The following is a 15,101-nucleotide window of genomic DNA, read 5'->3' as shown; positions in this document are numbered from 1 at the left end:
CTTGTGTAGCAGAAATCAGGAATCGAACTCAGACACCTATTATTTCAGAATTCATTCATGTGCGACGCTCAGCTAATAGAGTAGCCCATTATTTGGCTCGCTTTGTTCTTTCTTCTCCCTCATCCTTTGTATAGATGAATGGAGACTTTCCAGTTTGGTTGGTTCAACTTGTAATTGACGATTCTTTATAATAAAATTGCAAGTCTTACCGTAAAAAAAAACAAAACAAAACAAAAAACAAAAAAAACCACTTGATTCTTAAAAATTGATTATTTTTTCGAGTAAGTATCTTGTGAGACGATCTCACGAATCTTTATCTGTGAGACGAATCATTCACACCGATATTCACAATAAAAAGTAATACTCTTAGCATAAAAAAAATTCATGGATGACCCAAATAAGATATCTATCTCACAAAATACGATTCGTGAGATCATCTTACACAATTTTTTGCTCATTTTTTCCTGTAAACAATAATATACCATGTATTGAAAAAAATAAAATCTATGGATAACATATTTTTTCCGATTATCAATAATATTTTGACTATTATATATATTTTAGAATAGTGGTTATTATTAAATAATTATACATCATGATTTTTTTAAAATTTTTACCGATAATAATGTAATAAGAATTTATTGAGTATCATATAATGCATGTTATATTGTTATTATAACTTAAATTAAAAAAGAGTAATAAAAAATTGAAAAATCTATCCTTTTTACTTTTTAAAATATATAATTACTATGATTCAGTCTAAGTTAAAATTAGTAAAATACTTTTGAATCCAAACTTTTTTCATGTAAAGGAGAAAATATATTGAAATTCCACGTATTCATAATTGTGTTTAAATGGTTGCCATTTTACTAAAAAAATTTATTTATGTAATATTTTTGTTAGGGCTGAGTTGTTCGACTACATTTTAGTTCGGTTCTTAGATGATAATTCGAACCAAACCATAATATATTGGTTTACAAAATTTCAAACAAAATCAAACAAATTTTTAATAATCGGGAGCAAAAATATTTTTGGTTTCGGTTTGGTCTAATTGAATTATTAATTTTAAATTTTGAATTTCACATTAACTCAGTTCATTATATATTGTAATAAAAAAGAAATAATTGACATTTGAAAGACAGTGGAGTATATATTTTATTTGATTGTGCAATTAAATGATTATAAGTAAAATATCATAAATTAAAATAATTATGGAGGTTCCAAAATTTTGCAATTTTATAAAAACATAAACTTTTATGAATGTGATTTTTTTTTTTATCTAAAATCTGCAATAAATAAAAATCTGCAATAAATAAATTATCAATGTAATTAGATGTTGCAATTCTCACTATGAAATAAAAACTAAAAATCAAATATAATATTTCTTTGTTTCAATGTAATCGATTTGGTTCAGATTATTTTTATCCAAAACTTGAATTAAATCAATTTTTTTGGTATGTTTGTTCCATGATTGATTAAAAACCGATCCAAATTATGTGATTTGGTTTGATTTAACAGTTTTGTTTGGTTTGGTTTCTTTCCTGAATACTCCTTATTTTATCATTCATTATTTTTTATTAAATGCATAAAAAATAATCTTAAAATTACTAAAAAGTACAGAAATGATGGCAAAAGGGCTAATAAAAGCAATCAAGTTTTAATTTTTTTTAAAAAAATATAAATAGCATTCTGATTTGTTGGAAAAAATCTTTATTAAAATAAATATTTATATATTATCACGTGTTATAATAACTACATGTACTATATATTCATATAAAATATTAGCATGTTTGGAAAATGTTTTAGTGATATTAAATAGAGTAAAAAGTATAATAATAATAAAAATTAAATAGAGTAAAAAGTATAATAATAATAAAAAAAAAGAATACTCATTTTATAGGTTTATATGAATAAAATGGAATGATATTTACTAGCGTTTCATTTTGGTGAAATATATCAAAAAATTTAAACAAAAACAATAAAAGGAATTATGGTCACCTTATAAATAAAAAGGATAGAATGAATCATGATTAACATAAATTGAAGGTTCTCAATCTTTAAATCTCATACTATTATTGCATCAATTTGTTTCGATATTTTTCTGTCGGCATACCTGCACAAATCTCTTTTGAAGTATACTCATACTCAATCATGGTCATAAACTCAATTTCTAAAAATACAATTTGAAGGCATTTTTACAAAATCAGCGTAAATACCACCATATTGATCCAAATTTAACATGAAAATGCCAAACTCTTTTAAAATATAACACAGTCGTGTTTATAAACTCAAATTTTAAGAATATAGTAAGAAGACATGATATGAATCTGACCGGACATTGGCGTGCTAATGTTTGGAATGAAGAGATTCAAGGAACCAATGCATGAAATCATGAGCAATCGAGAAGAGCTTGCAAGCAAAGCATCAAATCTCGAAGGGTTCGTGATGTATGGAAGTGAGCTTATAGGACAGTAGAATCGTTGTTCAAGTGTTAAATAATGATGAGGACAGAACACTCGGCACAAGGGGGCCAAATCTTACCGCCCGAGCGCGCACTACTCAAGATTGCGGAGTCTAGAACACTCGGCGCTAGGACAGCCAAATCCTACCGCCCTAGCGCCGGCTTAGGGGAAATTTTTTTGTTTTCTAATTTAGAGTCCAAGTTATTTAGGGAACTAGATTGATATCTTTTTTATTTGTAAATAATATAAACACGAAATTTGATCGTTGTAAACGAATTAATCTTGAGTTTTAATACAATTGATTGAGTTTTTCTCTCAAATTCAAAACTTTGCTTTGTATACAACTTTGTGTACTTCTCAAATCAAACTTATCAAAGTTTAACATTTTGTGACATTTGTCAATTATTCTTCAATCGGGTTGTCAAAGACGAATTCTTTAAAGGTTCGTTTGATATCGATTGATATCTTCGTGAATATCTGTTACTAGATTTTTCGTAGATTAGAATGAATATTAAAACAATTGCTTTTTTCAAAAAAATCGGAACAACACAACGTTCTTGGTTTCATCGAATCGAGAGTGTGACTCCATTTTTTAGCGCGTTTGTTTTTCAGTAATTGAAAAAACGCATCAAGATTTTTTTTTATAAAAATACCACCAAATTGTCACCAAAATTAATATGAGCTTGTCAAGTTATGCAAGCAATTGTCACTTCCTTCTAGAGGAAACTGCTCGAGAGATGTTAGCTATAGGATATTTGCAAATATTATTATAGAAAATTAAATTATTGTTCAAATGAAGCTCAAAAGAAACAGGCTTAAAATCAACAAATGACTACTGTATTTGGGTGTACAAATGAATGACCAAGAAAATTTCAACATGATACATCACACCAATCACGTAAAAGAGCCTTATATCCTCTTATAAATTAGCAAAGACAACAAAAACCCAAATGAAAAACCAAAATACATACATATAACACTTAAAAACAGTAATATTGAAAAAAAAACATCATGCCTGTTCGAGTAGGAACCAAAGCATTGTGCAACTTCTACCTGATATCTGTGTTCCTTTAAGTCCCATGCACAGATGATGTCATTTCAATCCTTTATTTATGTCTTTTTGGGATCAACAAATTAACGGTACACCTTTCTGGTCAAACATGCCTTTTCATTGTGTCGATGTCACTCCATTGTGAGACCGATAAATTCAACGAATTCACTCTGTGCAATGGACCATGAACAACTCACTAGCCCGAGGCAAGGAAAGCTACAGGAGGAAGATTGGGAAGAATAGCATATCTAAATCCAAGCAAGAGAACCTCGGTCATTAGCAACTTGGGGACGGCCTCTAGTTGGCGTAGGTGGCCTATTGGCGTTGAGCTCCTACAAATATATAACAAAAAGAAGCAGAGGGAGGGAGAATAACTGAGCTTGATCACAAGATGAAAGATGAAAATAAGAATCACATTAAAAAATGAAAAGTAGGAAATAATTGTAGGTACCTGCATCCAAGTGTCTTCTGTATGGCGTTCAGGAGAGGTTTCTGGAGATGAAATTGCAGGTGGCAATGGATGAATCAGTTTAGGTACAACTACTAAATCTCTACCAACAACCAAGATGGCACCGGCATTGTTTGCAGTACCTGCAGAAATGAAAAATAAAAAATTGAACAGCTAATCTTCAAATAAATTGTGACAAATAATGGAGGACGTCCTGGCCAACCATACCACAATAGTTAGTGGCAGAAAACAGTGTAATTAAATGCCCCTGAGCAAATCTTTCAAATCCATCCATCACACATTCATGTGCCCGGATAATCAATTGAAGATCATTGTTGTTACAAAATTCCTTAACGCGATCAGGCTGCAATGACGAAGAAACATTGATTAACTCCAGAAAAATCTCACCAAAATATTATCAGAAAAATAAAATGGACCTTACCTTTGCAATAGACAACCAGTATTTAAAACTTGTCATAAATAATTGTCACTCTCTAATCACAACAACTGTTTTTATCAGAAACTATTGTTCAGGAATGCTAGAAACAAGCACACTTCAGAAATTATGAGTTATACAAAAGCTTATGTTCTTGATTCATGCAATACCGCGATAATTATGTGTTCAATAAGCTCTCATATCCCAATGGCAGGCACACAGTGAGACAAATGATGTTTATGACTTTATTTAGAGAGTGCTCTTAAGTGCAGTCTACGTAAACGTTCTCTCATAAGGCCAGGGAAAACATTTTGGACTTAGTTTCCATGAATCCCAGAGAGTATGAGGATTTAAGCACCTAAAACCTGTGTCAGATGGTTGAACATAACTTACAGGCGTGAGATGCAAAAAGGAAAGCACTTAAGAACAACCCGGTTTTAGAAAAGAGTCTTAATATAAACGTGAAGACTAGATTCTTTTTTCAACTGTCATTTCACAAAACTCACAAGTAAATATAGTCCACAGCTCTTAAGGACGTTCTTCATGGTGAAAAAATAACAACCCGTCTTGCCTCCATCGACACAGGACATGTCACTTGATCGAGTGGCTCAGGCCTCGGAGACAAACTCAATTTAGATTTTAATAAAAAAAAACCAAAAAATAAAAAGAAATAGAACCTCCCAGTATTCCGAGATTGACTGAGCTTATTTAAAAAATCCTACATTTCAGTTTTGGAGCTTATAAGATGTTATCAACCAAGCACCACACTGAATACATCTTTAAATTCCAGAGACCAACCACTCCTTCGATGAAAAATAGAAGGCAAATTAGAATTCAATATCCAACCGGAATTGGACTCTCACAACGCTATTAACTTTTTTGTCCACAATTTTATTTGAATTGCTTCCTATCCTTGATTTGCTAACTGTGGTTATTTTTTTTAATTGCAAGTACATCTGCAAAAATATAGCTGTGATCTAACAAATCATCGAACCCAGGGTCTAAGACAATGCAGGGCTAAAACAGTGACATAGCTTGACCACATAAGGCCAGCCCGAAAAGAAAAAGAAAAGCAATTACACACAAATGCATTTAATGAAGAAAAAGATTTAAAAGCCTCCGAGTCAATAAGCACATTAGACATATTCAATTTTTTTAAAAAAAGTGGTTTGCAAGAAACTTTGCGAGAAATACCCACCCCAAAGGTAACCAATCCAGGACCTCTAGCATTTGGCCGTAATCCTTCTACACTATCATTTTCGGTGGGATCGGACCTACCAGGAAATATTCATATCGAGAATATCAGTCACGGATGTTAGAAGAACAAGAACTAAAAACATGAAGACAACAAGTATGCACTAACCACAACAAGTCCATAAGAACAATTGATCCCGCTTCCATTGCAATGGGACGCTGAATATTGTCAATCTGTTCTAAATGATTTATAGATCTACCAATACCACCATGCATACAAATAATTTTCTTTTCAATCAATGCGGCCAGAGGGAGCCAGTTGAACAATCTGTTTATTCGATGCCACGTCCATATTCCATCTCTCTCACCCTGTACAGAAAACCATCCTAAGGTCCATGACGTTATGCCATAAAACAAAAACCACCAACCAAATACAGTTTTTTTATGCATTACCATACGCTCAATGCACTCAATTCGAAAGCCAAAAAGGGCATTGATATCCGCAGCTTCATGATTACCACGAATCAAATGTATTTGATGGGGATGTTCGACCTACAAATCATATATATCACATACGCACTAGTCGACAACTAATATGTGGGGGTGGGGGAAATATGGCACTAGCAAACAGAAGGGAAAAGTACCTTCATAGATAGGAGAAGAGTAATTGTCTCCAAGCTGTGTTGTCCGCGATCAACATAATCTCCCAAGAAGAGATAATCAATATATCTGACAGACATTAATGCAAATCAGTTTCTAGTACAAAAACCCAACTTATGACATTCGAATAAGTACTTTATGTCGATTGGTAAAAGGAGTCCTTTTCTCGCTACGAAGTTTTAGGAGTAGTTGGGGTTGGTTAGGGCAAGACAATATCATAACCAACGGTGACCAGGGTAACAATTTTCCTAAAAATACTTGAACAAGACAGTCTTTTTATGATTACTCGAAGATTTTTTATGACTTATAATGCTTTTGAGAGGAGTTTGAGAGAATGTTAGAATTAAATTTATTTTTAAAATAATGTTAGTTTAGATTGGTTGATGTTTACGATTTTATGTTTTGAATTACTTTCTTTTGGATGATTAAATATTAGGTTGGTTGGTTGGTTTATTTTTAAATGGTGCAAAATATTTATATTTTAAATGTTTAGTGTTTCAGCCGAATGAATTAGAAAGAAAAAAAATTCTAGTATATTTTAAAGAAAAACGATTAGCAGACGTTTCATAAAACTTCCTGGTTAAACAATAGCTGACATCAATTTAAATGGTTCAGACACTTCCACAGAATAATAAGCCAACTAATGTAATACCTACCACAAAAGTGTTTCTGCAGTGAACCAATAAAATGAATTCAATGCTTGGATAACATCAAGGTTTAGACAGTGCTTATTGATCCGATGGAAATGAACATAAAGTTCAAAAGTCATTTAGCCAGTATGTCAAAAGTGTGTCACAAAAGAAGTAAAAAATTTGCATTAAACAAAATAATAACTGATCAAGAATTTTAGTATGCAGCGAAATGTTATAAGTTCTACAACTTACGCTATATCACCAGCAGTCGAAGGGGAGCCATATTCATCAAAAAGCCGCATAAGATCCCCAAATTGCCCATGTAAATCACCAAATATCTTAATAGGAGCCTTCAGCTGTAGGACAGTAGGTTCACCAGCAAATATTTTCTCAGCGCTATCACATAGATCTGCAATCTCATTGCAGTCCAAGAAAAATTGTCTGCGGACAGGAGGCTTCCAACCACGAGGTTTCAGCAGATGAGCAATGACCTGGGTGATGTGCAAACAGAGTACATAAGGCTGACATTTAAAAAATGTGTAGGATAGACAAAAAAAAATCGAAAATAAAATTGAGATGGTCAGTAGAACAACTTTGGATGATGATGTACATATTATACTGAAACAAAATCAGAATACAAGGAACATGAAAAGTTTAACTCTTTGATCAGATTCCTAAGCATGAAATATTTATAAAAAGCACCCATATTGATCAGCAACGTGTGTCATATGAGGACATAAAGCAAAAAGAAAGCATGAGCAAGAAGCAATGCGCTTCTAGAACTCATCAACAACGTTCATCCTGATAACCTAAAACCTGAACAATGGGCAAAAGGAAACCTTCTTTGGCACACTGTTAATAGACATCTGGCGATCAAATAGTTTCCTAGCCGCAGTTGCATTATCAGGAGTCCCATAACTGACTCGCCTGCCTTCATTTTCAAACTGATCTATTGAAAGTTGTCTGACCATAACACCCAAAGCACCACCAGTCTCCGCAGCTATGACAACCTGCAAACATATTAATGAAAATAATATGATGAAAATAATATGTTCAAACACTCGATCATTATTACTTAAGATGTCAAGGTTATGAAATATATATTATACAGATACTGACAGCACGATGATGTAGCCTGACTCCAGCTGGTGAAGAATTATTTGACACCGCGGAGTCAGGCTTGAACATGGTAGATATCTGTTTTCCACTAGGAGTTGCCTCTGCCCCACGATCTCTATCTGACAGCTCAACTTCTCCATTATTTTGTCGAGCTTTTGCGGCTGCTAATGTCGCACTGATAGCTTCAGCTTCTGCTGCTGCTGCCTCAACCAAGTAGTCGGTGCCTTTACTCAGTCTTCGATTGAAGATATTTATAATCAGAAATCGAAGCAAGTAACACAAAAGGTGATTGTATCACAAAATATAAACAACGATGAAAAATTTACCTGGATCCTTGAAGTGTTGCATTTTCAGTGGTCATGTCTCTAAAAATGTCCATGTTGACAGGGGTAACAGGACTCCCCACCGATACTTCACCATCAGCAGCAGTGTCGGGCAATGGCACCCTTGTCCCATCATCAGTAAATCCATATCTACCTTGTGCATTCTCCTGCTGCATATTGGACACAGCAGCTGCGGCAGCTGCATGAGAAGCTGCACTAGTTGTTTCAGCAGCAGCCAGATCTTCAGCAACAAGCAAGTCGCGAAGTAACACCCCTGAGGTGAAACATTCAAAGTGTCAATAAAAAAGTGGATATAATATCCAACTCCATGATAACTTTGTGCTGTCAACTGATTTGTAGCATTTATCTCAAGATCTACATCAAATCTTTAAAGAAACAGAAAAACAAGCTTTAAAGTTGCATGCAACATACTGCCCATGAGAAACCATGTAGAACGGGTATCAATTTAGGAGCATAAAAACACATACGGAGACTATTCATAGACTTGAGTAGGAATGATGTTCCATAAACTGGTATTGAATAATTGCAGATTATAATCTTAATCAACTTCTCAACGTAACACTAGGAGGAGGCATGTAAACTGGTAAATCTGCCCGACTTGTTATATTTCACTACACACTCCATGTTCAACTTTATACACACATGCAAAGGTTTTGGATGCGCATCTCTTAATTGCTTATATAATTCAGTAAACAAAAAAAAGGACAAAAAAAAACCTCAAAAGCATAGATCATTAACTTATGAAATTCATCATGCTTAAATTTTCTATAGTTAAGCTGTTCTTATAGCAATGTTCCCAATCATTTACGATAAAGTACACAAAAAAACTTCGGTTGATGATGTCAATATTAGTTCCAAGTTATCAACCAGATCAAATCATATTGTAACTTGAAAAAAGCTTCCACATTGTTCAAAATTCAAAATATGGATGATACGAAATAGAAAACCGCATATTTAATAACTGGAATAACCGCAATAAAAATTAATGTGTTGCAATCATGAAGCAGTATCAGATCTTACCACCACGTAGACCACCGTAGATGAAGATCAAGTCACCAACAGCAGCAGCAGCATGCCTACAACGCCTTGTCAATTCAACTTCTGCATCACCACCAGCAGCATCAGCACTGTATCTACCAGTTCTTGGACTTGTAACAATGGACTTTGTGTCACACCAGACTCCTGCTGCTGTATCCAACACTATATAGGGAACGAAAAAAAGGTTATATTTTTAGTAGTACAAAAAGAAGTGCACTTTTAACGCAACTCAAGTTTATGATATGTACAAGGAGATTGAACTAGAAAATTAAATAAAGAAATATACCAGCAACACTTGAGGAGTCCTCCACCATGCGTCCGCCTCCAAGTGCCCCCCCAGATACATGAAGTCGTGCATTAACAAAAACCTGTAAAGACAATAGATTTCACATGGAAAAAGGGACAGTAATTATTGATTTATTTAATTTCACAAAATAAGAATACGAGAGTTTATCAAATATTCATAAAGAACTTGCCGCTGCATGTTGGTATCTTGGAGATGGTGAAACACCGGGAGCAATTGCCCATTCCCATCTGCCATCTCTATGTTTTGCTAGACCATATGCACTAGCTAGTGGCTGCATAAGATCATTTTGATAAAAGCAGTTACAATACTCTTAAAGCAATCAAGAATGTTCATGACCCTAGAAGACCAAACTTTTCAAGTTAAAAACAATTGAAACCTAGATGCAATGATAAAACCAACAGTTATTGGTGCCATAATTAAACGCGGGATATAGACGATATAGGAAGAGTCAAGTAGAAAAACAACCAAAGCTTTGAATATACTCAACATTACTAACAACAACATTTAATACCACTTAATGAATCACCAAAATAAACATCTGGTTGATCAGAAATGTAGCATTATGTGTTGGGTTTTAAATAAATCATGCACTTGGGTAATCCATGATGACAGAGAAAATATGGAAGTGGACAGCACCATAAGTTACACACTTGGGTACTCATGCTTTAAATTAAACTCATAAAGTCTCATATTATGTTACCCTTCGGTACAAACTCATAAAGTCTCATATTATGTTACCCTTCGGTACAAATTTCAATGAACAGCTTCGGCAATGTAGAACCATAAAGAACTCAAATACATTCGCCCCCCTCTCCACTGGTTCCCAAGGCAGTATGGAGAATTAGAAAAAGAATGGAAAAACCGCTTTTAATTATCATTTGAGTAACAAAATGTCAAAGACACTAAACAGGTATGCATAGTGTTGGGATTCCATAAAAGAACACGAATCATTTATTTTCTTTACAAAAGAGTAATAAATCCCGTGACAAAGAGAATTCATAAAACAAGGTGAAGTGGATCTCAGCAAGTCTTAAATCATGCACGATGCATTCGCCATAGGACTCCCACTAACCACACTATTCGCATCCCTCCCACCAGACAGTAGAAGAAGACCATCAGAGCGAGCACTTGTTGTTGCATACCTGCAAGCAGACACACATGATAAATATCAAAATAGGACATGTTCATGCAATTTCAGAAAACCATGATATGTCATCAAATATATAAATTTTCTCCAGTGCAAATGTAATGAATCTGTTCGGTATAGGCTAAATAATGAAACAAGACCACTTTTAAGAACCAAATTTCTAGTTCATAAAACTGATATGGAGAAATCCAATCATGGCAGCATAACAAAAAGAAAAATTCAGAATAAATCCAAGTCCATGCAAGAAAACATTAACTCAAGCCCATCAAACAGAATACAATCTTAGAGCACTCAAGTATTAACTCAAGAGAAGCATTTACAGGGTGAATTCTTGCCTCCTAAGTTGTCACATCCAAGATTCTTCCGACTCAAACCCACATCATCACACTTGAATGACAATTTACATTTCAGTAACAAACAGAAACAAGGACTTCTAATTTGGAAACTCCAATTTACGTAATTCGTAAACATATAATACGTGAACCAAAAACTTGGCTGCCGTTTCATGTGGGGATATTTTGGGTTTGTGATGTCACACATACACAGAGAGAGACAAGAAACACCTATAGAAAATTATTGGGCCAAAAGAGAGACAAGAAACACCTATTTTCATTCAATCAACTATCAAGCAAGATCAAATGAGACATTCCGGTATGAACAAGACTATTCCACGGTAAGGACCAAACAAATTTGAAAGCACACAACAAGAAAGCACTGAGGAAACTTTAAAACAGCCAAGTTTAGGGAAGCAATTTTTATGAAAAGGTTTCATGCTTTTCATATATTTAATAAAACGTAAAATCCTCCCGAACAGTACAAATGAACCACAATGTTTGTTCACAACCATTTATTTGCTGAGCCACTGCAAAGGAAAGTAATAAATATAAAGCCCTTATTGAGCTCAATGTCTATTGGAAAAAGGAAAAAAAACAAGGCAAAAAAAGAGAAGGAAACCGAGAAGTTTCAAGGAAAGAACATAAATGGGAAACAAAATTCTTCATAAAAATGCTCAGATTAGCTATGAGTCTTAAGAAGTTACATGCATGGAGGAGGACTTTCACCCTCTGGTTCCAGTTTCCGCCATTCATATGGCTTTGCAGCAGTGTCTAGAGCCCATACATCAGCTAAAGCTCTTTTTCCTAAAAAAAACATTCACGAATTATGGCCAACAAAAATAACATAATGCACCAAGAAAGAACAACTGATCATGCAACAAACCGTCATTTCCACCAATTGCCATGAGATAACGTTGCCCGACCAGAGCCATGACATGTCCGTAGCGTGGCCCTGGTCCAGGGCCCTGAACCACAACCCTAAATGAGAGGTATTCAGTTTTGTGACTATAGAAGACAACGATAACGAATATACATCTTTTTTTGTTTGTGCAAGGGTAAAACATTTTGTGCATATGTACATGCATTTGTAGTTATCAAGAGAATAACCTGTGCCATCTAGGCCGTATAGTGAGGTCCAGAACGTGAAGATCTTCTGAAGACAAACCTGCTGGACCAATCCCACCCTATGATAAGAAAACAATAAAGACATAAATATTCAAATCGCAGAAATATAAATTGTCAAACTTATGAAGACAATGCCATGTGTCACCTCACCTGAATAACGACCATAGTACCCACAGCGGTGGCAACATGAGCTGCCCTAGGCGTAGGTGGTTCTCCTATTGGGGTAAGTCTGACAATTAAATCAAAAAAGTTTATTACAAAACACCAAATAAAGATTCAAGTTGACATGCGATCGTAGTTATCTTACCTAGACCAATTATTTGTCAACACATCATAACAATGCACATCGGCCGTGGCCCCAGCCAACCCTGTGATCATATTGATACATGTGTGTGTCAATAATAGGTCAAAATTACTAAAACAGCCGTTTTCACAGTTAAAATTAAAGAACAGTGAGCACCATCCTACTTCAATAATAAGAATTGCATATTTGAATAGATCACTTGAAAGATCTTCTTCACACCAATAATATGAACCGAATAATTTGCCCTTACTTTCTCTTTATTAAGAAACTTCAAGGATGAAACTCACATATATTTCAGCTTAATTATACTTCCATCCATTCTCTAAAGAAAGTTTATAAATGTTTAAAAAATTTCTAGATTACTACTACCCAGTACTTTACAAAAAATATACCCATAAAAAATCACAATTCAAGTAAAGAAAAGGCAAATGATACTATAAACAATAATAAAAATCCTCAATTCATTTTGAATCTCTGAATACAACAAACATACGGATTCCTGCACTTCCGGCAGAGGTAGGAGTTCCCGGTGCTGCAGAATTCCCTTCCAGCGCCGTCGCCCCACCAAACAAGATCAATCTCGGTCCAATATATCCAGGACTCCCCACCTCCCCGATAGCCGAAACAGCCGTCAGGGTGTGACCACACCGTGGTCCTGGGTCATCATCCTCCTTCTCGATATTGACGTTAACTACTCTGTATTTAGGCGCAAAACGGGGACCCGTCACCCCTTCCCCTCCATTACTACCAATATCATAACTGCTCCTATTACCATGTTGCTGTTGCGGCCCTGAGGATTGAGATTCCAAAGGCGCGTCCCCATCATTAGCAGTGGAGGGCCGCTCCGACGGATATTGGTGCGGCTCGTTCCCCATGGAAGAATCGGCCTCCATTTCCACCCAAAACCCGCAAATTTCGAAACCCTAAAACAAGATCGGAGCTTGAATTCTCAGCAACCCGCATTCTCAGCAATCATTTTCGAATATCCCTATCCCAGAAACTTATCTCCTCCCTCCCTCTCCCGCTATCCACATATATACAAAGCGGTGAAGAGATTAATACAAACAACGAATCTCAATCGTTTCTCTGTGTAAAAAATTGTGCAAGTGTATGTACGTATGTGTATGTATGGGTATGTATCTGTGTGTGCTTTCGGAGGAAAAGGTGTGTATGTATGGGTATGTATCTGTGTGTGCTTTCGGAGGAAAAGGTGGAGAAAAGGAAAGGAAAATTTCAGTTTTCTTGGTTGTTTCTGTTGTATGTGTGTGTGAAAAATGTGTGCACGATTTTTACGACTCCGACCACCACCGTCCCACACGGCGGCGGTGTGACGAAATTTAAGGAATGGTAAAATTGTAATTCCAATCTGTAGGAACAAGGTTGTACCGAATTGCATCTCATGTTGTACTTTTAAGGAGGATGTTCATATCTCAAGTTTAGGTAAGATCACCATGCAATTTAGTCGTTTTTTTTATCAATTAAAATACAATAAAGGGTAAATTGTAGATACGTTTTTAAATCAAAACATAAATTTATCCTAATTTTTTATATTCAAAAAACTTATTAAAATTTCCCAAAACAGTAAAAATGACAAAAATACATTTATATTTGTTGAGTTTAATTTATTGATTTACAATATCTAGAAATGACATCAAAACCGAAGTAAAAGTATTTCAAACATGCAAAAATATTATTATTGTGTAACTAAACGGTTGAAGAGGATAATTTTCTCAAATAATATGAATCCGAACACATGTTCAAAATTAATTATTTGCAAGAATTATTCTAATAATTTGGCATATTTGAAACAAGAAGATATAACCAAGGTTAGATATCAGGAGCAAGGTGGGACTTATCAGAATCCAAAGGTAAATTTATGATTCAGTCTAATAAATTCTTGAAAATAGTACTGGACTCCTCTAAGCCTCTGAATATCTTTGAGAAATCCAAAATACGGTACATAATTATGGTAGTATGCTGCATTATGTACCACAAAAAGTGGAAAAAATAATTAAAGACAAGAAGAAATTCTTGTAACATTAAATGATATTCAAATAAGAATACAAATTCTAGAACAACGAACAAGTTCTAGCAAAAAGGCTTTGGTATGAAGGTTATCAACATCTTTTGGTACTAAACCTTTATTACTTCAAAGAGGGATGACCAAGGTGATGCCAAAACATTTAACCGACAAAGAAAAAATGATCAATCTAATTAAAAATATCTCATAAAAGAAATAATCTGATGACAAATTTAGAAATAATTGGTCTTGATGATTTCCAAGACCTTGTAGAATCTTTTGCAAATCTCATGGTCGTAGATTTGAAGATGAACAAAACTGGAGGTGAACCACCTGCAGTAACTTGGTCATATGTTCATGAACCACTAAAGGAAATTATGGGATCTCGTGATACAAATATGAGAGGACCCCAAACGAACTTTCATGTTGGTGGAGAAACACACCCAACGGAACAAGGTCAAGGAGAATTCAAATTCTCT

The 15,101-nt window shown here is 34.6% G+C and overlaps 1 protein-coding gene across 2 annotated transcripts; it reads right to left on the bottom strand.

The window, feature by feature from the left end:
• Positions 1-3,262: 3,262 nt before the first annotated feature.
• Positions 3,263-13,741, bottom strand: LOC142543051 (serine/threonine-protein phosphatase BSL3-like). Of its 2 annotated transcripts, XM_075650037.1 has the most exons (21): positions 13,096-13,741; positions 12,606-12,666; positions 12,449-12,527; positions 12,281-12,357; positions 12,057-12,151; positions 11,878-11,977; positions 10,764-10,833; positions 9,861-9,962; positions 9,671-9,752; positions 9,367-9,546; positions 8,329-8,599; positions 8,003-8,237; positions 7,723-7,893; positions 7,136-7,374; positions 6,236-6,320; positions 6,045-6,143; positions 5,761-5,960; positions 5,596-5,671; positions 4,190-4,325; positions 3,965-4,104; positions 3,263-3,845 (listed from the first exon to the last, which is right to left on the bottom strand). In XM_075650037.1, exons 1-21 carry the CDS (start codon positions 13,493-13,495, stop codon positions 3,762-3,764), a joined length of 2,982 nt encoding a protein of 993 aa, XP_075506152.1. In that variant the 5' UTR covers positions 13,496-13,741; the 3' UTR covers positions 3,263-3,761. The 2 variants fall into 2 exon arrangements, with proteins under 2 accessions (XP_075506152.1, XP_075506151.1); XM_075650036.1 differs by having other exon boundaries at positions 5,761-6,143.
• Positions 13,742-15,101: the final 1,360 nt, after the last annotated feature.

This window comes from Primulina tabacum, chromosome 4, assembly GCF_025594145.1.
Source record: "Primulina tabacum isolate GXHZ01 chromosome 4, ASM2559414v2, whole genome shotgun sequence".
In the NCBI taxonomy this organism is placed as follows: domain Eukaryota; kingdom Viridiplantae; phylum Streptophyta; class Magnoliopsida; order Lamiales; family Gesneriaceae; genus Primulina; species Primulina tabacum.
This window is presented reverse-complemented; position numbering and strand designations above follow the sequence as displayed.